At 40.5% G+C, this 25,646-nt stretch overlaps 1 protein-coding gene across 1 annotated transcript in view; it reads right to left on the bottom strand.

The window, feature by feature from the left end:
* The window catches only part of TRPM1 (transient receptor potential cation channel subfamily M member 1), a 137,779-nt gene that overhangs the window by 94,889 nt on the left and 17,244 nt on the right, over positions 1–25,646 (bottom strand). Inside the window, exons 3-8 of the mRNA XM_040342820.1 lie at positions 23,200–23,395; positions 20,045–20,258; positions 17,802–17,926; positions 16,559–16,730; positions 11,754–11,928; positions 5,987–6,110 (exon numbers count right to left, since the gene is read on the bottom strand). Of these exons, the coding sequence (XP_040198754.1) occupies positions 5,987–6,110; positions 11,754–11,928; positions 16,559–16,730; positions 17,802–17,926; positions 20,045–20,258; positions 23,200–23,202 (813 nt within the window). The 5' untranslated portion in view covers positions 23,203–23,395. The remainder of the gene's footprint in view (positions 1–5,986; positions 6,111–11,753; positions 11,929–16,558; positions 16,731–17,801; positions 17,927–20,044; positions 20,259–23,199; positions 23,396–25,646) is intronic.

Below are 25,646 nucleotides of genomic sequence, written 5' to 3' on the forward strand. Positions count from 1 at the left end.
GCGTGCTCCCTGCAAGCTCCCAGTACGACAGATGGCGGGGTTTAGTAAGCTCTCAGTGCCTACCTGTGATCGGGAGCTTTCCGATCATGTAACCTCTGTGACAGCCAATCACAGTGGTCACATGACCTGAATGCCTCCCAGCTTTCAGAACTGTTAAAGTGTTGGGAGGTGGTTGGCACGTTGAGGTTATGTGTGGCAGCTGTCCATTCCAGCTGCAGTAAATCACAAGGACACACAATTGTTTTGTGTGTGTCTTAGCGGTGATTGGCGTTCTTCAAGTGTGGAAGAATGTCATTCACTGTACTACATGTGAATTGACTCTTAGGGCTCATGCACACTGCTGCTCAAAAAAAGCTGCTTTTACAGGCATTTGAACTGTTATTCCAGCTTGAAGAATCTTGTGCTTTTTTGTGCTCTTGTGCATGGTTTTTATTGAGGTTCTTTAAGCTTTTTAAAACTCCTTTTGAGCTCCTTTGAGCTTTTTTGAGCACAAGCATTTCTTTTCACAAACCCTCGTAGATAGTATTTTCTTAACCACTGTATAAACAAAGCAAAAGACTGGAACAAACATTTTTGAGCATTTTCAAGCTTTTTTGCTTTTTTGAACTTTTTTTGAGCTCTGTGGAGCACTAGCTCCTCTCAAAAACGCGAGTTTAGTGGGGACGTTTTTTTTCTGCCTGTAGGAGCATATGCCTGAAAAAAAACTGCAAAAGCCATAGTGTGCATGGATACATTGGCTAAGATGGAGGGGAGTTTCCAGGCAAAAAATAAATATAAGCTCAAAAGAGCTCAAAAGCCTGTAGGAGCCACTACTTTGAGCTGCAGTGTGCATCAGCCCCAGCTGCTCCTGTGATAAAGATTAAGTCCTGCCATGTCATGTCAGCATAAGTCTCTAGGGAACTGCTGCTGAGGTTAGGAACTCTGTTGAAGTTTTTAGGGTATATCTTCTAAATCCAAAGGCCTAAAACCAGTTGATCTTAGTAAATCTTAATAAAAATAAAAAAACTGTGCAAAAGAGCAAAAAAACTAAACAAAAAAACAACAACCCTCAATTACATAAAAAGAGACAACGATTTTGACCACCACCCGGATACAAGTGCAGCAACTTAAAATGTAAAACAAACTGTGTTGCACTGCCTCAATGTGTTTAAAAAAATGTATGCCCCTGGAAGACATCCATTAGAACAAAATGCATGTAAGGCGGAGCCTAGTGGTGATGGCATCACATCTGCTGGAGCGAGTGACCTTTTGTTGGAAAACTGTGTACCCCACTGTCTTGTGAGTAGTTTTACCCTGCTTTTTAAATGAAAGAGGTAAAAGTTTGCTACACTATGGAGTTTTGCATTAGCTTTCTTCCCTGAGTGCTGTCAATTCTGTTGATGCTGGAAACCACTGTCTGAAGAAGTGCTGAGTAAATAGAAGGTCACATTTGTCCACCTGGAGTTAGTTGGTGAATGCTGAGCTTGCTTAGACCTCCATGGTATCGAGGTCTAGGAGCCTAGTAAGCATCCTTATTACTTCTTTGGTGGAGGCACACTGGACTTACTATTACACACAGAAGACCTACATGAGTGCACATCTATGGGGCATTATTTTGTGTGATTATCTATTCATCTGTAGAACTTTATCTACATTTGTTGGATTTTCTGTTTCAATAACCTCCCTGACGGTTACTGTTTCGTCACAAATGGACGGGATACCTCCAGAGCAAAAAACACAACTGAAAAACAGAGATAGAGATGGGGCCAAGTGAGGACCCCTGAAAAGCCCTTGTGGAGAATCAGACATAGTATACCGAAATACTATTAAATTTCATTACCATTAGCGGTAACCCCGAGCCACACTCGGGATTGCATCTCAGGATCCTGGTACAGTGTACTTACTTTGTCCCCAGGATCCAGCGATGTCCCCCGCTGTGTCCGCGGGCTGTGTCCTCCGCCAGATGCCTCTGTGTGCCAGGCTCCGTTCCCTGCGAGCGTTGCGACGCACCGGGGCGGAGCCTGGTGGAAAATTCAAAAAGTACACAAAACATAACACATACAGTACACTGGAATCTTACAGATTACATTACTGTATGAAATCATTTCACATCCATTTTGTCCCTAGTGCTTTGTCCAGTGTCCTGCATGTACTTTTATATTATATACACACATTATATATATTATATATTCTTTCTGGCTGGAAACTTGAGATTGTCCATGGCAACCAGAAAGTGTCCCTTTACATCAAAAGTGGTTTTAGACCAGCTAGAAAACATCGATAGTAAACTAGAACACTTGCAGAATTGAGCGATAGTGAATCGTGGGGGAAATTAATTTTATTATTATATTATTATTATTTTTTATAATTATTTATAGTTATTTATTATAATATCATTTATGATTTTGTGTTTCAAACTTTATCATACCCGGGATGTCTACTAGACACTAGAGTGTTATTACTTAGAATTACAGGCCTACAATATAAAATGCCAAATTTCTATGCACAACACATGTACCGCAAAAATCTGACATAATCATATCGCCAGGGTGGTTAAATATTTGATTTACATATGTAATATTATTGTTTTTTGCCGACTAGTAATTATGGCATGATAATTTGATCTTAAACTGATAGGATATATTTATTTAATGTGTGAAAATATAGCACATATATTTATTTAACACATTGAAGCAGTGCAACACAGTGGGGTTGATTTACTTCAACTGGAGCACGGAAAATTTGGTGCGGCTCTGCATAGAAACCAATCAGCTTCCAGGTTTTTTTTTTTTTTTTTGCCAAAGCTTAATTGAACAAGCTGAAATTAGAAGCTGATTGGCTTCACCAGATTTTGCACTAATTTTAGTAAATAAGCCCCTGTTTGTCTACTTAGTAAATCTTAATCTGATTTAATCCTTCTAAAATAACCTTTCTGTTTCAATATGCATTCAGCCATAATTTTAGTAACTGCTAAAAAAGCAATGTTTTTTTTCGATTCCTAGGTCTTAGGTTTGCTGCAATGGTAGTTTCATTTCTGGATAAATGCCCTCATCTTTAGAAGGATGCTGCAGCTGCATTATTTACCTAAACTGGTCACATCAATGTAGTAAAAGAAAAATCTCTCTATTAGCACTCATCTGAAACAGCTCAGAAATGGCACTGGAATGGCAATAAGCTACATTTGGTTTTCTGAGTACCAAAAATGTTTGTGGTTCAGATATGACAGCTTATGTTTGTTTAGGTACATTGTTTAATGACTATAATAAGCATGTCATATGTGAAAGGACTGTAGCTAGTCTTTAGTTTCAGGCTGCATTCACACCTTTGGTTAGCGGTAACTCTAGTGCCTGTGCTTTTTTTTGCGTTTTTTTTGCATGTCGCACATAGGGCAGCCCATTCACTTGAATGGCCCTATGGGCAACAAATGTGCCAAAGAAGCTCCAGAACATTTTTGGCCATGTAGCGCCACATGTTTTTAACCGCTTCAACACCTACAAACGTATATATATGTCTTGGTATTAAAGCGGTCATCATTTTTTCAAGCAGTCGATTTTTTTGTTAAAGTAATCCGAGCAGCTATGCAGCCGCTGAATTACTTTTACGGGTGGTATGTGAGGTATCATCACGAACGTCAGAGTGAGAATAATATTTATAGGGTAACTCTAAACTGGTAACCTGTAAAGGCTTTTAAAGATTTGCCTATAGATAATTTAGTTGTCATTCCATGAACATGTGAAATTTTATTGTGTGGCATGTTTGGTATCTATTTACTTGGAGTAACATCATCTTTTATAATTTACCAAAAATTGGTTGTTATTTTGTGTTTGTGTAAACTAGAATTAGTTAAAGTGTATTTTGTTCGAAAATTTGGAACTACCATGTGACATACAAAAATGCAACACTCACCATTTTATTTCCTAGGGCCTCTGCTTAGAGGTGTTCTAACTTCTAAGTTATTTTCTTGCAAAAATGCAGATTTTTACATGTATGAAAGATTTGTCAGAATTGGCTTTAAAAGCTAGTGGTTAATGTGCGCTTGGACATATATGTAGCGTGTTTGCCCTGCAACAAAACGTGTGGCAAAGCGCACATTTCCTATGTGTTTTGTCACACATTCAGGAAACAAGAAATGTGAATGGAGTCTGAGGCCTCGTACACACGACCGAGGAACTCGGCAGGCGAAACACATCGTTTTCCTCGTCGAGTTCCTTGTTAGGCTGTCGAGGAACTCAACGAGCCAATTTTCTCCATTCCCGTCGAGGAAAAAGAGAACATGCTCTCTTTTTGCCTTGACGAGTTCCTCGACAGTTTCCTCGATGAAAAATGTACACACGACCGGTTTCCTCTGCAAAAAATCTCTCCCACCAAGTTTCTTGATGGATTCTGCCGAGAAAAACGGTTGTGTGTACGAGGCCTAAGATTTAGGACAGCCATTCTCAATCAGTGTTTCCTGGAACACTAGGGATTCTTTAGATGTTGTAAGGAGGTTATTTTAGTTGTGTCTGATTGACCCCCTCTTTGATTGTGCCTGCCTAGTCCCAGGGCCAATGCCACTTGAAATAGCCAGCAGCATGACACCAATGATCTTTTTAACTGTCTGTAAGGGTGGTATTCTAACCACCATTGTAAGAGGGCACTCTTCCCTGACTATCAATCTCAGGTGCATTTTTCCTCACTAACCCCCAATAAATTGGGTCTCTCTTGAAAATTATTGCAAAGGTTCCTTGAGGGTAAAAAATAGAGAAAGGCTGATATAGGTTGAAGGATTTGTCATCTGTAAAAAGTTTGAAATGTTCCATCTTAGTGTGTGCAGAATGTAAGTTAGGATCTGCAATAAAGTTTTTGCGAAAGGAACCCACTGATCCTCAGCTTGCCAGCAGTTTTTACCGCTCCTTCCTCTGTCACAGCCGACACTAAAATTCCCAATATTGGCTAGAGTCAGATGCTAGGGTAAGCAGCAGTGGCTGCCTGTCCATTAGGGGTGCCCGGGCGCCGCCCCCTCAAACCATTCCACCCTCTATTTGAATAGATAGAGCTCATGCTATGAATGAATATATCCACGGCCGCCTCAGCCACCCTCTATTTATGCATCTGGCCCCTTTCAGGACGCCGGGCGCGTGAATTAGTGGTGAGGGTGTTTTTTTTAACCACCTGATTAGAGCAGTAGACTCTAATAGGCTTTAAAATAGGGTGGGCTCAGGGCGCAGAGCATTGCGCCATGAGCATACCCATGTATTGCAACAGAAAATTAATATTTGCTATTGAAACACTGATCTTTAATCCAGCCAATCAGAAGCAGGTCTGAGACCCGTTTTCCGATTAGCCAAAAAGAGAAGAGTCACAATTGGCCGCCGAGGAGGAGGAGGGAGGAAACGGAAGCCGCCGTGATGCCCATGGAGAGCAGGGGAAGGGAAAGCCGTTGCTGCCGCAGAGCAAAAGAAGCTGCTGGTGAAGCACGGGAGAAACGCTGCCCACCATAGATGGGGTAAGTGTTCCAGACTGGACCGACCGACGGGGGGTGGGGGGGGGGGGGTACTATTTGCCACCCCTCCCCCCAAAAAATGTACCACTGGTCGCTTCTGGTAAGCAGTGATGTCACTTCCTCTGTCATGTGACAGCACTAAAATCTATTGATTGTCTGCTAGACATGAGCATTGTCACATAGGTACCCACACCCTAATGCACCAGGTATTGTTGCCAGCTGCAACACAGGAAGGAGCAGTAGGGCAGTACTTGCAAAGTGATTATAAGTAGGTTAAGTAGCCCTTTGCAAAGAAACTGTCACTGTGACCTGAATGAGCAAGATGACAGTGTCTATTTAAATGCATATCTCAGTGTGATTGCTGTCTCTTTACACAATACTTGTGCTTCTCTAATGTCAGTGTGACAGGCAACAAATACTGCTTGGCAGAAAGACGCTGCATGTGTTCCTAGCAAATTTAGGAGCAATGTGTATCTGGTTCTGTACCCTGTTAGATTTACCATGCAATTTCTATATTTTTCTTACCAGTTCCTTTTTCTTCATACATTCCATAAGGACAACAAAGAGCTGGTGAGCCTGGTTCCGACTGTAGTTAAATGTTTTCTGAACGGTAACAAGAAGTTGATCACGAAGGGATTCACTGATTATCCTACAAATACACATTAAAGAAAGTAGCCAGAGTATAAAAAAATCTCATAATGTTATATTAATAAGTGCAAGCCAAGCTGAGAGCCTACTGTGTATACATTAAAGCAAAATCTGGCCTCTTCTCCCGCACCCATGTCTTCCCAACTACCCCCTGGAGGCATCACCCCCCCCCCATACATGGAGTGGTATAGTTTCAGGGGACAGTGCAGGAAAGGAGGTTCTTTCTTTTATTTTTATTGGAGCAGGGCTGCCATAAATATAAAATAAAAGTAAAAAGATGCAAATAGACTCCTTTCACATGAATGTTCCAATTGGGTCTGACTGTCCATTTTTCAGGCACACCCAATCAAGACCATCCATTGCTCTCCCGCCGTCATCTGATTTGATTCGGGCTGACAAAAACAGACGGATGGGGGCACGTTCACCATTCGTCTGGCGGACCAGATCGAATGACAGTCGGATAGAAATGCACAGGCAGTCCATTTCCATCTAACTGCCCCATAGAGGAGAGTGGGTCCATTCTGCATAGCAGAGCAGACACGGACCTGTCAGCCACCTGCTCAGCAGGGATCAGCGGAGAAATCCAGATATGCTGGACGGAGTCTGCCCCATGTGAAAGGGCTTTAAACTGCTCTTCAAATTGTACATGTTTTTTTAGAAAAAGACTATGAGGGGATCATTTGGGTCACATGCACGTAGCTGGAATGAAATTGCTGATCATCTACTGTACACATGCCACATAGATCCTGTGTAAAAGAGATGAGATGGTCTGTAAATGCTTGCGTTTACATGTGTATAAATGTGAAAATGTTTTTTTTTACAGATTTACAAAAATATGTGGAAGAATACGTATCGGCCTAAACCGAGGAAAAAAAAAATATATTTTTTTTTAAAAAAATTGGGATATTATTATAACAAAAAGTAAAAAATATTGTGATTTTTTTTTCAAAATTTTCTGTCTTTTTTGTTTATAGCGAAAAAAAAAAAATCGCAGAGATGATCAAATACCACCAAAAGAAAGCTCTATTTGTGGGGAAAAGATGATAAAATATAATTTGGGTACAGTGTTGTATGACCACGCAATTGTCATTCAAAATGCGTCAGCGCTGAAAGCTGAAAATTGGTCTGGGCACGAAGGGGGTTTAAGTGCCCAGTAATGAAGTGGTTAATATTTATTATTAATTTGTTCTGTTTTATTTATTTAGATTTCGTTATTTCAGATAATTTATAACTTCGGATAAATTTGAATTCGTTACATTCGCTAACAGCCAAATTTGAAAGGAAATTAAATTACCTATAATTTTAATAGTTAGTTATCATTGGTTAGTTAGTTATTCTTTAGAATTTTTGGAATTTCTTTCTTATTTTCGGATTTTCAACTTTTAGAATTTACAAATTTTCTAATTTATGAATTGAGATCACAATGAATGACCCAAAAAAAACAAAGTCTACTGTCTACAGTCTACTATTCGCCAAAGGTCTTATCTCATGGGTCAACTGGATTTACTGAGTGTATCTTATATAACTGCTTTTTGCTGCACCACACATATTTTTGCATGTTCGAAAGACCACTATTACCACTGTCTAATTTGAATATTTTAGATTGTAAGTTCTAATGAGCAGGGCCCTCTGATTTATCCCATATTGAATTGTATTATAACTGTGCTGTTTGCCCTAATGTTGTAAAGCACTGTGCGAACTGTTGTATAAATCATGTATAATAATAATTAATTCCAAAGGCCGTTATTTATATTTTCCGCCACATTTACATGACCAAGCTGTCTCGTAAAAGTGCATTTCATGTGAAAATAAACATTTGTGCACCAATAGAAGAAGGAAAAGTCTATCCAGTAGAGTCACAAACAGAAAATTACATAAATATGAATTTTGCCACAAGCTAAACAATGTTTGTCTTTAACCACATGCCGATATACGTCGGCAATGTGACACGGGTGCGTAAAACAATGTACCTGTATGTCGCTGTGTCATTGGCGGCTAACGGGCGTGTGCACAAAGCTGGTAGCGTGCCCGCGGGTCCCGCGGATGTCTGTTGGTGGCCCACGATCATGGCACGGAGAGGCAGAACGGGGAGATGTAGACAAGGCATTTCCCTGTTCTGCCTAGCAACATGACAGGGATCTACTCCCAGTGATCGTGAGCAGTGATCTCTGTCATGTTCTAGTGAGCCCATCCCCCTACAGTTAGAACACACTGAGGGAGCACAGTTAATCCCTTGATTGCCCCCTAGTGTTTAACCCCTTCCCTGCCAGTGACATTTACACAGTAATCAGTGCATTTTTATACTACTGATCGCCAGTAAAAATGCCAATGGTCCCAAAATAGTGTCAAAAGTGTCCGATCTGTCCACCGCAATGTCGCAGTCATGATAAAAATCAGATTGCCGCCATTACTAATAAAAAAATAATAATAATAAAAGTGCCATAAATCTATCCCTTATTTTGTAGATGCAATAACTTTTGCGCAAAGCAATCAATATGCGCTTATTGTGATTTTTTTTACCAAAAATATGTAGAAGAATACATATCTGCCTAAACTGAGGAAAAAATGTTTTACATATTTTTGGGCGATATTTATTATAGCAAAAAGTAAAAAATATTGCTTTTTAAAAAAAATTAAGCTCTTGTTTTGTTAATAGCGCAAAAAAAAAAAAAAACGCAGAGGTGATCAAATACCACCAAAAGAAAGCTCTATTTTTTTGGAAAAAAAGATGTCAATTTTGTTTGGGTACAACGTCGCACAACCGCGCAATTGTTAATATATTAAGCAAAGAGCAGCGCTGTGCAATATCTTATAGCAAGCAGCTGGAAACAGGCTTTCCAAAACAGAACTCCAGTAAATAAAAAGTAAGAACATTTCCTTCTCATATCCCACTCAGATTTTTTTTTAATCCTCCTGAAGCCTCATACACACGATCTGACTTTTTGACAACAAACTTCAAAATGACCAGATTTTTCATAAAATCCGACCGTGTGTACACTCCATCGGACAAACTTTTTCGGTTTTCATCGGACAAATGTTCGCTCTGCAAACAGACAAACTTTCCGGCAACAAAAGTCTTATGGATCAAAGTCCAATCGTGTGTACAGAAGTCCATCGGACTTAAGTCCAAAGTACAAACACGCATGCTCAGAACCAATGCAAAAGATCAACCAGCAATAGCAGAAGTTGCCCAAAGGGTGCCACTAAAGAGCAGAAAAACCACGTAGTATGTCAATTACGTCACTATGTTCGTGTTTGTTAGCTGAAAAAGTCCTGCCGTGTGTATGCATACCAAGTTCACGGCCAACGCCCTTCGGACAAAAATTCACGGAAAAGTTTGTTTGAAGTCCGACCGTGTGTATGAGTCTTTAGACATAACTTATATTTAGGAGCCTTCTGGCAGATCACAAAATGTCCCTGGTCTTTATCTTTTTCTCATCAGTGCTGCTTCAGTTTTGCAGTGTGATCCCAGGTTGATGTAGGGATTTACCTTCATAAGGTATCAATGACAACTTGGACACACAGGAAATGTGTTGAATGATGCTGACCATCATTCAACCCAGAAAACCACTGGCCCTGGACCTTGAAAAGATGAGTCTCTGGGGTGCAGTGCCAAAGAGGTGGTAAGTAGTGCAGTGAAAGCTTTTTATTTTTCTCTTATTTTTTCCTATTTTTTGTAGTGCAGAGCTGCGAATTAAAAGCGAATAATTGGAGTTATTTTTACCACATAATACATACGTGCACAGGCAACTTTATAATCTCAAAGTGGTTGCAAACCTGAGACATATAATATGAACAAAGCATATCCCTCTATAGTGTGTACTACACTTCATTTCTGTTCACTGCCTTGTTCCCCTGCCATCTGCACAAATCACTTCGGTGAGTATTCCGGACACCAAGAGTAAAATGGTGATAGAGGAGGGCACAGCATGTGATTGACAGCCTCAGCTCTGTTTCTGTATGCTGTGTGATGAGGGGGTGTGTCCCTTCCTTCCAGTCAGCTCACTGATGGCACTTCAGCTCTCCACCCCCTGCTTTTCAGAGCTAAGAAATCTTGTGTAAATTTTGCACTTTGAATGGGTGTAGGGGAAAGACAGCTTTAGAAAAACAGGTACAACATACGTAGGAGGATTTGTTTCACCTTTGTGTATTGCATGAGGCCAATCACTTCACTGGGTATATGTAAAGATTTACAACCACTTTAAGCTTCTAAAAGCTAGTGTTTATTCATCTAGCTAGCCACTGATCTTTACAAAGATGAAACAAATACTGTAGCTCCAAGTTTCTGAGCTACAAAAGCAGCATGAATTGGTGATTAATCTTAAGCCTCGTACATACGACTGAGAAACTAGACGGGCGAAACACATCGTTTTCCTCGTCGAGTTCCTTGTTAGGCTGTCGAGGAACTCGGCAAGCCAATTTTCTCCATTCCCGTCTAGTAAATAGAGACTTTGCTCTCTATTTGGCTCGTCGAGTTTCTCGACAGTTTCCTTGACGAAAATGTACACACGGCCGGTTCCCTCGGCAAAAAAATATCTCCCAGCAAGTTTCTTGCTGGTTTTTGCCGAGAAACTCGGTCGTGTGTACGAGGCCTTATATGATGGCACAATGTAATTTCTAGAATGACAGGAAAAGGTGCAGTTTCTAGCCCCCCTTTTCCTCATTGGAGAGCGACAGGGGACAGTGTTAGGTCTCCCTTAAGGATTTATTGGTTCCCTTTGAGGGAAATAGAGCACTTGGCCTTTGGGTGACCTTTCCTGGGCCTGAATAGAAAGCCCGGGAAAGGTCCGTTTAAACTGGCTCATTTGTCCCCCAGGTGACCTTTCCTGGGGGATTTTGGCGTGCTCCTTGTCCTTTGGGTGACCTTTCCTGGGGTTCTGGACAGAAAGCCCGGGAAAGGTCAGTTCAAACCAGTCAGAACCAGCAGGTTTTCAGCCCGATTTGGGCTATTTAAAACGGGTTCCGTTCAGCCCAGGCTCATTCGCCTCAGAAGACATTGGAGCTGTGGTGTTCTTTCCCCCCCCCCCCCACCCCCCTCTTTTTTAGTATATATCTTGTCGCGGTTGTTTTCTTATGTGGTAGTGTCACCTTTGCTTTTTAATAAAATAAAAAAAACATGTGTTTAACAGCAAAGGGGGACTAGCTTATGTCTCATATTTATTTGTTTATATATTTATGATGAAAATATATTTTTAGTAAGTTTGGTACAAGTGTGCTAGCTGGGTTGTTGTGTTGGCAGCCTGAGGCGTAGTGGCTAGGTTAGCTTTAATGCTTATTTTAATACTTATTTATTTATATTGTGTTGATAGTATTTATCACAATATTTTGAAACCAATATCAAACAACCGCTGCCTTTAACATCCAACAGTGGTCTGCTGTCTTTTATTTATTTAATTTTATTTATTTAAAGTGTTAAGGGTTAATTCCCGTCTGCTATCCCATGCAATGCTACTGATTGCTACTACATACTACCTGTGTAGCTCAGCCCACAGGAAGTCATTTTTTCAAACTATATATTGTTTGAATGTGACACTTATAACATAGCTGCACGTTTCACAGCAGCAAAAAACCTGGAATAAAAAAATTAACTGAACAATTTTACGTCTTTAAAATGTAAACAATGATAAAGAACATGAAATCCTACCCTGCTTCCTCTGAGTACTTGTGTGCAAAAGACAGGATGTCAGAGGCACGTCCACTTCCGTCACAAACTACTACAGGGATGGGAGGTTCTTCTCGTAGGCATTCCAGAACAATGGAAATCACATTTGGACCACCTTCTACAATGAGCGCTACAACAGGCACACCTTGGCCTAATCCTATAATATCAACATAACACATCCGATCTTCACTATTTACAAATGCACCTAAAAAAGCTTATTTATGATTATAATGAAAAGAGCCATGAAATACAAAATCACAATATCCAGTGAAACAGAAATCAGCTTTTAGGGGTTGATTTACTAAAGCTTAGTAAATGAACAGAAGCTCTGCTGACTTCCATCATCCAATTATGTGCAGGCAAAAATGCTGTTTTTTTTTATTTTCCTTGCATGTGTTTGGGTATTCTTTGCAAAGTGACACCTTAACTCATTTACTAAGCTCTGGAGCAACTGCACTTGCAGAGTGCAAGTCCACTTTACAAAGTATACAGTCTATTTGCCTTTAGTAAATCAACCCCTTAGTGTCTCTTAATACACCAACCAAAGACAGATGATTTCTGACTGGTTTGTATAGGTGACTACATAACATTTTACTTTACAAGATCATATTTATTACAGCAAATTCTACTTAGCATGCATAAATAATGCTCACGAACAAATAGGAACATTAGATTCAATATATACATTTTTAGGAACAGTGATGTATTTAATGATGAGGGTTATGCAGATGCAGGAGATGACAGCTGAGCATCCCTTTGCTGTCCCTGCCTCATTTGTATTCCCAGGCATAGGATGACAAAGGGAAACCCATGTGTCACGTTGTCAGTGTCTTCAATAAATGCACAACATTTCTATTAATGACAGTAAATGTCTTGACAGTTAGAATAGTAATTGGAAAGATGATGAAGTATATAATGAGGATGAGACTATTGCTTAAATGTTACATAGAAACTCATTGACTAAGAATAAAAAAATATTATATGTTATCGTTTTTCTGTGACCGCATTGTAAGGGTTTGGCCTCGTACACACAACCGAGTTTCTCGGCAAAAACCAGCAAGAAACTTGCTGTTTTTTTTTTTGCCGAGGAAACCGGTCGTGTGTACACTTTTCGATGAGGAAACTGTCGAGGATCTCGTCGAGCCAAAAAGAGAGCATGTCTTCTTTTTCCTCGACGGCAATGGAGAAATTTGGCTCGCCGAGATCCTCGACAGCCTAACAAGGAACTCGACGAGCAAAACTATGTGTTTCGCCCGTCGAGTTTCTCGGTCGTGTGTACAAGGCCTGACTCCTAACTTCCTGTCATTGAGATAGGAAGTAAGGTTATTCTGTCCACTAGGGACACAGGTAGCAATTCTAGCACTTGTTTTTTGTAGAGTGGAGAAGGGTTATTAAAGCGGATCTCCACTCTAAAGTGGAGTCCCGCTGATCGGCACCCTCCCCCCCTCCGGTGTCACATTTGACACCTTTCAGGGGGGAGGGGGGTGCAGATACCTGTCTACAGACAGGTATCTGCACCCACTTCCGGCCCTACGATACGGGCAAAGGACGGGTTTTTTCCTTACCTTCCGTCCGTCCCCCGTTGTATGCTGGGAACACTCGGCTCCCAGCACACAGCGGGAGCCAATCGGCGGGCGCAGCGCGACTCGCGCATGCGCCGTAGGGAACCGGGCAGTGAAGCCGCAGCGCTTCACTTCCTGGTTCCTCACCGTGGATGGAGGGGGGAGCAGCAGGGTGACGAGCGATCGGCTCGTCATCTGCTGCGATCACCGCTGGACTCCAGGACAGGTAAGTGTCCTTATATTAAAAGTCAGCAGCTGCAGTATTTGTAGCTGCTGGCTTTTAATATATTTTTTTAGTGGCACATCCGCTTTAAGGTTTTATTTTGCTACCTTTGGCCGTTCTCCTCATTTCCCTTGTGATGACTGGAACAGAAAGGCAAGGAAAATCTCCCTGCCAAGTACACAGGATTTACCCTTGCCCCTCCCCAACCTCGCACCTAAAAGATAACATCCAGCCGCTCAGAGTATTACATATGCCGCAATGCTTTGGTTTGGGGCAGTATAGACTGCCGCAGGTGTGAACAAACCCTTAGGAATAAAAAACAGACTATAGTTTATACCCTTCCCAGTCTAACTAAACCAAATATATATTTTTCAAGAGAGAAGGGCTTTTAGCTAATGGCAGTGGTATTACTCCTATGTAAACTTTTAGTGGTAGCCAGTGATATCTTTCCTATAGTTTTAGTATTGCAATGAATATCTTATAAGAATAACAATGTGAGCTTTGAGTTCTACTAAACCGGGGGTCAGCAACCAGTAGATTGTGAACAGGTTACTGGTAAATCGCGGTCTAAGCTTGCTGACCCACCATCTTAGAGCATCAGAGTGCAATACAGAGGGACTACTTGTAAAGTTGGAGCTGTATTAGGGAGCAAGAGCCGCATAAGCTGATGTCTCTTCTGTATTGTTGGTTCATGTCCCATGGGGAGTGATACTAACTGCACTCCACCTCTTAATATGGCTAGCGGTCTCCAGAATGGTTCCAGCAGCAGGAAAGAAGAGATCTTCAGGTCAGTGTGAAGCAATATACTGGGCATAATACTATACTGCTTTCACACTGATGCACTGCTGTTTACCCACAGTGCCCTGTACCTGCAGGTTTACTGTGCTTAGCCATAGACTTCTACTATATCCTGCGGGTTTAGTGCACTTTTTGAATGCAGGAGTTTTGGTGCGCAGATATGTTGCCTCCTCACCACCTTAATAAACCTACAATTGCCGTGCAATGCACGCGATTGCTACAAAGTAGTACGGCAGTTAGAAGTTTAAATCAGGTTTGAGGAGGCAACACTGGGCGACACTAAGCCCAAAGATCTTTGACGTCTACCATTTTGTTCAGGTAGAGTTCCAACCTCTTTAGGTTGCCTACCCCATGCGCTAAACAATTAACCTAAGTTCTTGTGCCTGTAAACCGTAAACTGTATACCAAAATTTGCAAAATTGCACAAATCATGCATTTTCAAAAGTGCCATGAGTTCTATGAAAACAAGCCAAACATCTAGCAATGAACAGCAACCCTAAAGAAGAATTCCAAGTAGGGATATATTATACACAGTAAAATGTATCCAGCTAGAACCAATGTAACTATACATATACCATATATAGTCAACCCCCCTTGAAGCTGGAAATTACTGAAGTAGGCACTGCCACTCCAGTGATCTCCACTAGCTTCCAGGTCCCATGCTGAATGGCTGACCTGCTGCATTCTGAACACAGCAGGTTGGCCACTCAGTGATTAGAAAAAGTGGGGAGGCAGGGAAGTGATGCCACACTCTCCACTTCGTCCAATCAGAGAATGCTTTGCTACATTTGTCCAAGCTGGACTGATGTAACAAGGTATAAAATATTCATACCTGGAATTCTTCATTACAGAATGTATAGCTATACAAGGATGCGCTGTATAGTCTGTGACCACTCTTTAGGGTTCACCTTCTCATTAACACAACTAGCCAAATGATGAATCATGTAGCCCCAGCTCAGAATATGCAGAAATGGTCAAGAAGTTCAACTGTTGATCAATTAAACAATAGAATGGGGAGGATGGATGTTGTACGCAACCATGACTTGGAACAGATTGTTCTTGCCAGGTGCAGTGATTGCAATTACAATGTACTGGAAACCAATAAGCTCTCTGAATTTTTTCACATCTCAAGCCCCATACACACTATCAGTTTTCCTGCTGGTTTTCTCTTCAGGTTTACCAAAACCATGTAGTACAAGGACCTGCCTGATTGCATTCAAATTGAAACTCTTAAGGTTTGACCTCATATTAGATGGTATTGGTAAACCTGAAGAGAAAACCATCAGGAAAACTGATAGTGTGTATGGGGCTTCAGTCTCTAAAGTATAGATCGTTTCTGAGTGGGAGAGAAAACAAATGGCTATTGGAAAAATTCAGCATGATAGGAAAAAAAATCGGGTTCTTTTTTTGGCACAAGCATATCGTAGAAGCACACACAGCATGAATAAATGCATCCATCCTGTTTTTGCCAATGGCTCAGGATGGTGGTGTAGTGGTATCAGGCCCAACAGATCATCATTTGAATAGCACAGTGTATGCGGGTAATGTTACTGATGCTTTATACCTCTATATGTGTACTAGAAGTGCCGACTGAGCATAGCTTGAATAAAGAGCAACTTATAAAAGATAAATGAGTGTGCCACCCTTAAAGGGGTTGTAAAGGTTAATTTTTATTTTCTAAATAGGTTCCTTTAAGCTAATGCATTGTTGGTTCACTTATCTTTTCCTTCGATTTCCCTTCTAAATGTTTCTTCCTTTGTCTGAATTTCTCATTTCCTGTTCTTTCTCAGTTAGCTTGCCCCCATCTTCCAAGCCATTCTGGCTGGGGGTTAGTCAGCGTGCTCACCACATCCCTTGGGACTACATCCCTGCGGGGAGAGGCTGTTCCATCTCCCCGCAGGGATGTTGTTCCAAGGGAGGGGGCGAGCACGCTGACTAACCCCCAGCCAGAATTGTTCGGATGATGGGGGCAAGCTTACTGAGGAAGAACAGGAAATGAGAAATTCAGACAAAGAAAAAAAACATTTAGAAGGGAAATCGAAGGAAAAGGTAAAGTGAACCAACAATACACTAGCTTAAAGGAGCCTGTTTAGAAAATAAAAAACAAACCATTACAACCCCTTTAACCGCATTCAACTATATGTTAGATACAAATAAAAAACATGAAAGAAAACCAATATGTAAAGATTTTGATTAGCACTTACTAGTGTTAATTTTCTGAAGAGATATGTGCTTCTCTAGCTGACGCCGTAACTTAACTTCTGCTCCATATTTTCCAAGTGTGCCATTGTCCGCAAGGATGAAATGAGTATGAGTGTTGTTCAGGACAGAGAGCTTACTTAGGGGATTCGACATTGTTTGATAAGGTTTATTTACCTGGTAATTAAACATACATAAATCTAGTTATAAGCCTTATTTGTTTTTTTTTTACACAAGAGGGTCATAATTAAATATAAAAAATAAATAAGGCTCAACTCAATAAAGAATAACAATTGTTATTGCCATAACTGACTGTTTTCATAAATGACAGCCTGCAAGGGTAGTTTAAGGCCTCGTACACACGATAGGTTAAACAGAGGACAACGGTCTGATGGACCGTTTTCATTGGTCAAAACCGATCGTGTGTGGGCCCCATAGGTTATTTAACCATCAGTTAAAAAAAAGCCAACTTGCTTTAAATTTAACCAATGGAAAAAAAATGATCGTTAGTACGCACAACCATCGGTTAAAAATCCAGGCATGCTCAGAATCAAGTCAACGCATGCTTGGAAGTATTGAACTTTGTTTTTTTCATTGTGTTTTACATTACCGCGTTCTGACACGATCGTTTTTTTAACCGATGGTGTGTAGGCAGCTTCATCGGTTAACCAACGACAACGGTCCATCAGACCGTTCTCATCAGATGGACTTATCGTGTGTACGAGGCTTTACTGTTAAAATGAAATTTCAGGAAATATGCAAAAGCTACTAATGCTATCCAGTAAACACATCAACTGTATTTATATGCAAAACATCACTGAGTTTACCTTAATCTGAATTCTGTGTAATCCCAGGCAGAAAAAACACATAAAGCCCCATAAAAAGGTCAGTAGCATGTCAGTACAGTTCCTGACCGCTTTGGCTTCTGTATCACCAATCACATTCACATTTCCTGTTTAAATGGTAATCTGATTGGTGTTTCAGTGTGCGTTTGCTGTAACTAATCCACAATGTGAACCTAATCTGAACCCAGAGGAGTTTTAATCTGTAGAGCAAGTCAGAAAAGCCAATCAGCGATAGAAAACCAAATTTTTTCAATAAAAAATAAGCACAAAAAATGTAACTGCTAGATAAATCAAACAGTGACACTGGATACAAATATATACGCAAGTTTGTTAATATTCCACTTTATAAACAACATCATTCTTGTAACCATTCTAATTTATTAATTGATATTAAACATCTTACATCTTTTCCTATGAGATCTTCTTTGTTTTCTACAATGCCCCAAGGGGCAATACCTATGGCACATATTCGTCCTCTGGACTTGGAAGAGTGATCTTTCAAAGCATCCCCCACATGGCGAATGACACCTGAAACAATGCAAAGTGCCGTAAGGATCAATTGCGAACTAAGATCAAAAAACAAGTCACATGCTATTGATTTATTTGCGACAATAAACATAAAGAAGATCTTCATCATAGAACAAAACATTAAAAGTCAGCAGATACAAATACTGTAGCTGTTGACTTTTACTAAAAGAACGCTTACCTGTCCAGGGATCCAGTGCCATCCTCACCTAAGCCGGTTCATCACTGGTCTTCAGGTCCCCATCTTTAGTCTGGGAACACGGCTGTGACTCCTTGCAGCTTTACAGCTGGCTTCCTACTTCGCAAGCGTGAGTTGCGCTGCACTTTATAAATTGATCCCGCAGCCTTCTGGGCGCCATGTCCCAGAAGGCTGCAGGCAAAGGAAGAGGCGGGTAAACTTCCGCTCAAATTGCCTAAGAGCAGTTATCTGTCTACACCAGGTACCTGCTCCCCCTCCCAGCAAAAATAGTATCCAAAGGTGGAAGTGGAGGGGAGGACGAGGTGGAAAAGTGGAACTTCGTTTTAAAGATAGTGTCCAAATTATCAGTGTTCCAAAAAAGATTCAATGCATTATCTTAGCTCTTTGGCAAACATGGAGACTAAAGCCCCTCACACAATCGACTGAGTTTCTCGGCAAAAACCAGCAAGAAACTTGCTGGGAGATATTTTTTTGCCGAGGAAACCGGTCGTGTGTACATTTTCGTTGAGGAAACTGTCGAGAAACTCGACGAGCCAAAAAGAGAGCATGTTCTCTATTTCCTTGACGGGAATGGAGAAACTAGCCTTGTCGAGTTCCTCGACAGCCTAACAAGGAACTCGACGAGCAAAACGATGTGTTTCGCCCATCGAGTTCCTCGGTCGTGTGTACGAGGCTTAAGAACATTTGTAAAATACAAAAAAAACGATGTAAGAGTGTTCATTGTTATATAAAATGTTCATGAAAAATTAGTCACTGCATGTAAAACTAATACTATCATATGAAATAAACATCATATATCACTGGCAGAATTTGTAAAATGTTTGCTGTACCCACTCCACAAAACAGTCTGCTTACAATAAACCCATCAGCACATAGGGAAGCTTCAAAAACAACAAAATAATTTGCAGTGTTGAGACCAAAACTGAACTATGGTCACAACTATAAATGACATGTTTGAACAGAAGTCAAGAAGGCCTATAAAAAGAAGCACACCAATCCATACTGTGAAGCATGGAGGTGAATCTCTGCTATTTTTGACAAATTTTGGCAAAATAAATGTAGCATATTAAACTACGTATGGGGCACACTTAAACTCCAATATCAAAATAATTGGAAACATAAGACCAAGTAGACTCTTCAGTGGTTACAACAGAAAAGTGAGATTCTGAAGTGGCCGTTACAATCTCCTGACCTCAACACCATTGAACCACTTTGGGGAGATCTCAAATATGCAGTTCATACTAGACAACCAAAAAATGTACAGGACCTGGAAGCTTTTTGTCAAGAGGAATGGGTAACTTTTCTACATAAATAAAAGGCCTCATTAGCAACTATGACAAAAGACTGGAAGTGATTGATGCAAAAAGGGGAAATACATCCATTTAAGGCTGGGTTCACACTATTGAGATGTCAGACATCGCATGTAATTTTCACTGTGTTGCTGTGCAGATCACATGCGATGTCTGTGCGATGCAAATTCAGCCATATATATTGTATGCCCGAATTCGCATTGCATTCGGAGCAAAACGGTGCAGCACCCTTTTTCTGGAATCAGATTGCATGGGTGTTTTCTATGCAATCCGATTCCTGAGCCATTTCACAGCTTGCACTGCGATCTGCGAGCCGATCTGGGGGTGTCATTAACTTTGTATTGACACCCACAGCAATTTGCATAGGGCAGTGTGTACTGCCTGCGAGAGAGATGCGGGAACCCACACTGGAATCGCGCTGGTTCCCGCATTGCATATTCATGAACCCAGCCTGAGAGCTAAGGGTAGGCAAACTTTTGAACAGGACCGTGATATTATTTCCTTTATTGCTATAGTTTGTCTAATGATTGTTCTGTGGGGGAGTTAGGATTTCAAATTTGTCGCTGTTTATGTGAGCACTGAATCAGTTGTGTGAAGTATAAGAGATCTCACCTGTACTGACACCCCCTGTGAATATCCAGGCTCCTGTAGTCATAGCAGCTTTAATTAGTCCTTTTCCAAAAACTTGCTTCAGCTTAGGTTGCATTTCAAAATTCTGGAGTCCTCCATGTACAGAGATTAATAACTTTGGGAGTTCCAACTGCCACTCCTTTACCATGAGGTGAAGCAGAGAATCAGGCTTTGTATCATAAGATACACGGATGTACTGCAAAAGAACAAATGAATCACTCATCAGTCAATTTTTTTTTTACATTTTCCCAGTCCTTGATCAATAATGACAAACATTTGGAGTGAATTTTTTTTTTACTTACCCAAAGTGCCCTGGTGCTAGGTGGTGGCTCCTAATCTGCCACTGTCTGCTCTACGGCACTCCGCATCACTTCCTCCCTCGACTGTGCTCCTGAGAAATCTGAGTTATCATTTCCCAGGAATCAGTGGGCAGGAGTGTGTCTAAAAATAGCGTTATTTCCCAACAGGAAATTACACGATTTAGGGCGGATCTATCTAGGTTGCCCTAACAACGGGATGGGACCCTCCTCCAACACCGCCCGTGTTATGGCAACTTGATAAATAATCGGCGCTATGGCCGTCGGATCTCCGCTTTAACCCCCCTGGCGGTATTCCCGAGTCTGACTCTGGGTTAATTTTTTGTGCTAGGATCGGTAACCCCGAGTCAGACTCTGGCTTGCCTCGCTGGATCCACAGACAGTGTTTACTTACCTTGTCCCTGGATCCAGCGATGCCACCGCGCTGTGTGAGCGAGCACGTCCTCGCTCAATTCACACAGCGTCCTCCTGTGCCGCCGATCTCCGTTCCCTGCGATGTTGCGACGCACGAGTTGAGAATGGCGCCAAATTCAAAAACGTAAACAAACACATTACATACAGTATACTGTAATCTTATAGATTACAGTACTGTATGTAAAAAATACACACCCCCCTTGTCCCTAGTGGTCTGCCCAGTGCCCTACATGTACTTTTATATAATAAAAACTGTTCTTTCTGACTGCAAACTGTAGATTGTCCATAGCAACCAAAAGTGTATTTTTATGTCAAAAATGGTTTTAGAGCAGCTAGAAAACAGCGATAATAAATTATAATCACTTGCAGAATTGTGCGATAGCGATTTGTGGGGAAATTCGTCATAAAAAAATAAAAGTAATGACAGCGACAATTTTGCAACTGAGCAAATTTCAGTGATTTTGAGTTGATTACATTATTGAATAATTTTTATTATAATTATATTATTATTTGTTATAATTATTTATTATTATTTATTATATTATCATTTATAATTTTGTTTTAAAAAAAAAATCATACCCGGGATGCCTACTACACTCTTGTTTGGTCAGATGAGTTATTCTTAAGAATTACAGGCCTACAGTACAAATCACCAAATTTCCATGCAAATAATGGTACCGCTTTCAGCACCTTTTTTCTGAAAGAATCATACCGCCAGGGAGGTTAATAAAGGGTTATAGCATGTGCTGTGCTGACTTTATTATCCAATCATGTGCAATAATAAGAAAAAAATGTTTTATTTTTTATCACACGTTATTGGGTATCTTTTGCAAACCTTTTCTTTTTTATAGGACAGTGTCAGTTAGTATTTTGTTAATAAAAGTTTGTGCTTGTACTACAAAAAAAATGTAACAACGCTATCGACTTCCACCCTTTGGCTGTTAATGTACTGTAAATATATATGAACAAGAAATAGAAAGTTTCAGGTAAAAGTATAACCACTTCAGCCCCGGAAGAATTTACCCCCTTCCTGACCAGGGCACTTTTTGCGATTCAGCACTGCGTCGCTTTAACTGACAATCGTGCGATGTTGCACCCAAACAAAATTTACGTCCTCTTTTTCCCACAAATGGAACTTTTTTTTGGTGGTATTTGATCACCTCTGCGGTTTTAATTGTTTGCTCTATAAACAAAAAAATAGCGACAATTTTGAAAAAATATATATAAAAAAATCTAATTTATTTCTCAGTTTAGGCCGATACGTATTCTTCTACATATTTTTGGTAAAAACCAAAAAATCGCAATAAGCATATATTTGGTTTGCTACACACGACCGAGGAACTCGACGGGCGAAACACATAATTTTCCTCGTCGAGTTCCTTGTCAGGCTGTCGAGGAACTCGACAAGGCAAGTTTTTCCATTCCCGTCGAGGAAATAGAGAACTTGCTCTCTTTTTGGCTCGTCGAGTTTCTCGACAGTTTCCTCGTCGAAAATGTACACACGACCGGTTTCCTCATCAAAAAAATATCTCCCAGCAAGTTTCTTGCTGGTTTTTGCCGAGAAACTCGGTCGTGTGTATGAGGCCTGAGGCCTCATGCACACTGAACATTAAAATAATATTATAAAAAACGCCAGTAGCTTTGCAGTGAGTTTTTCAACTTTCTTCAGCTTTTTTCAACGTTTTTTCAATAGCATTTTTTAAGCGTTTATTAGCGTTTTTCCGTGTTAGGGTTTTTTAGCGTTTTTTGGTTGAAGAAATTTTTTTTTTTTAATGGATCAAAAACTTTAAAAAACACTGTTGAGTGACGTTTGTGAGCGTTTATCAGCGTTTATTGACGTTTATCAGCATTTATCAGCATTAGAGTGTTTTTAAAGCTGAAAACGTCTCTCAGAACCCACTCGTTTTTTGTTTGTTTTTTACTACTCAAAAAAGCCACTGCCCAAAACTGCTGATAACAGCCTATGTGTGCATGGACACATAGGATAACATGATGGAGAGTTTATTGACTGTAGAAAAAAACGTCTACTGCCAAAACAGCTGCTGTAAAAACGACCAAAAACATCCAGTGTGCATGAGGCCTAAAGGCCAAATAGCACTGATAAGGAGTTAGATACTATGTTTTGCTGTTATTAAAAACAGCAAAAGCTCGAAAATTACAGCCACTAACTTTAGCTGTGTTGGCTACCTGGGATTTTCTTGCATCGACTTTAGAATAACTGTAAATTTATGAAAAACAACTGAACATTTTGATCTATTTGCAGTTTTGCTAAAAAACTTAAACATACAGGCCTGATTTCTCAAAGTTTCGGAAGTAATAGAAAACACATACATTTCCACTGTCATAGAGCTTATTATATCGGGCCCCATATTACTTCAAAGCATAGTATTTCCATAAAGATCTTACCATGGCTTTGTTGGAGTGTCCACCTCCTTGAAACTCTAAGATTCCATAAGCATCTGTGGGGTTCAGCTGTGTGTGCTTACTAATAGACCACTTGTCAGGCACAGCTTCCAACTGCTTGTTGTCCTCTCCATTCTTGTTAGCTATGGCATTTTGAGGAACTGGGATATGCTGAGTAATAAGCTGACCACAGTAACATCTGAAAATATTACAACAGCAATATATAAGCACTGAATCACATGTGAATTTACATGTTTTTAAATTCTTGCCTAAAACTTGTGACAAGTGCTAAATTATCAATATAATAGTTAAACTACTTCATTGTAACTAAATATTTATTGTTTAAAGTGTTACTAAAACCAGGACCCTGTATTCACTATATCTGGCCTTTCACGGTACACAGAACATGGAAATGCAATTATTTTAGTAAATATAAACTGCTAAATACCGTTTCTTATCAGAAGTATCTATTAGTGTCATTCTCCCCTGATTGTCATATAAGGCTGTAGAACCCCTGACCCTCTTGTCTGGACAGTGCTGATTAGCCATGTGCTAATCACATGCACTCTCCACAAAAAAAACAGACCAAACTGAGCATGTGCAGCTTGGCCCCAAGACTCTGTTCTATCAGGACATGGATTGGGCACAGTGAAAGAAGGGAAGGTTAAGAGAAGAGAAGGTCAAGCAGCCTTTTTACACATTCAGAAGAGCAACCCCTTAGGTTTTACAGTGAGTACAACAAACATGCTTTACTGCATATACAGACTGATTTTACTGTTGTGAGTTTAGTAACACTTTAAGGCCTCGTACACACGACCGAGGAACTCGTCGTAAATGAAACATCGTTTTCCTCGACGAGTATCTTGTTAGGCTTGTCGAGAAACTTGACAAGCTTGCTTTGCGTACACACCGTCAAGACCAAATCTCGTCGTTCTCAAACGCGGTGACGTACAACACATACAACGGCACTATAAAGGGGAAGTTCGATTCCACTGGCACAGCCCTTGGGGCTGCTTTTGCTAATCTCATGTTACTGCGTGTTAAGTAAAAGTTTGGTAAGAGACGATTTGCACTTTTCAGACTGTTACAGCGTGACAAATGTGTTATCTCCATTACAAACGCTACTTTTACCGAAGGTGCGCTCCCGTCTCATACTTTATTCTGAGCATGTGTGGGTTTCTTAGCATACACACGAACGTGTTTCTCATCGAAAAAAGAGAGCATGTTCTCTTTTTTTCTCGTCGAGATCCACAACAGTTTTCTCGACGAAAAACATACACACAACCGTTTTTCTCGGCAAAAATGCTCTGCCAGCATTTTTCTTGGTGGATTTTGCCGAGGAAAACGGTTGTGTGTACGAGGCGTCACACACTGGTAAAAGTATGCAGCTGTACAGTTTAAGCAACACAGGCTTAGAATGCAGTCATACCCCTTGTTGTCTGATGTGTCATTTCTACTGCTGAGCATAGACATGAAGGTAAAAAGCACTACAGGATCTAAGTGTTAAATGCAAAATGTAGTTTTTAATTTCTGTACTACTCACTGTTTCATATTCCAGCAACGAACTCTGCATTGTCCTTCACTACCTTCCACCTCCCACTTCTGGGATGAATGTCAGACAGAATTATTCTACCCCTTGCTGTGAGCCTAAGCTGTGCTGGACATGCCCCCTGGGGGTGTGACATTACACTGGACTGGACTCACAGGACTGGACTCACACTACTGCAATACTGAACAGCACCTACACCTAATTATGGGAGCATATGGGTTAATGCAGCAGTAAGGACCTGCCAGGCAAGAGGTGATGAGAATGGCCAGACGACAGGTAGGATTGAGTTATGTATTTAAGGAAATAAAAAATAAAATAGGTGGGGGTGAGGGGATTGGGGAGCAGGAGTCGGGAGATGTCCTTGAAGCAGTAGTTGAGTTCCTGTGTGCAATTTCCACCAAGAATACATATTTGGCAAATAAAGCAAAAAAAAAAAATTACTCAAAAGCCTGTATTGAACATATGGTCGTCTTAATAAATGGAAAAAAAAAAAAGGCCTTAAGACCTCATGCACACCGGACGTTAAAATAATGTTAAAATAACGTTATAGAAACACCAGTAGCTTTGTGGTGAGTTTTTCAAAGTTTTTTAAAGTTTTTGCAATAACGTTTTTTAGAGCTTTTCCGCATTTTTTTGGGTTTCTTTCATTTTAATGTTTCAATGGATCAAAAACGCTGTCGAGACGTGTTTTTGAGCGTTTATCAGCGTTTTTGGACGTTAGAGGGTTTTTACAGCTGAAAACAGCTGAAAAACTCCTCTCAGAACCCACTAGTTTTTTTTTTTTTTTTTAACGCCTAAAACTGCTGATAACAGCCTATGTGTGCATGGACACATAGGGTAACATGATGGGGAGTTTATTGACTGTAGAAAAAAAACATCTGAAGCCAAAAACAGCTGCTGT

This window comes from Rana temporaria, chromosome 3 (genome assembly GCF_905171775.1).
Source record: "Rana temporaria chromosome 3, aRanTem1.1, whole genome shotgun sequence".
Classification (NCBI taxonomy): Eukaryota; Metazoa; Chordata; class Amphibia; order Anura; family Ranidae; genus Rana; species Rana temporaria.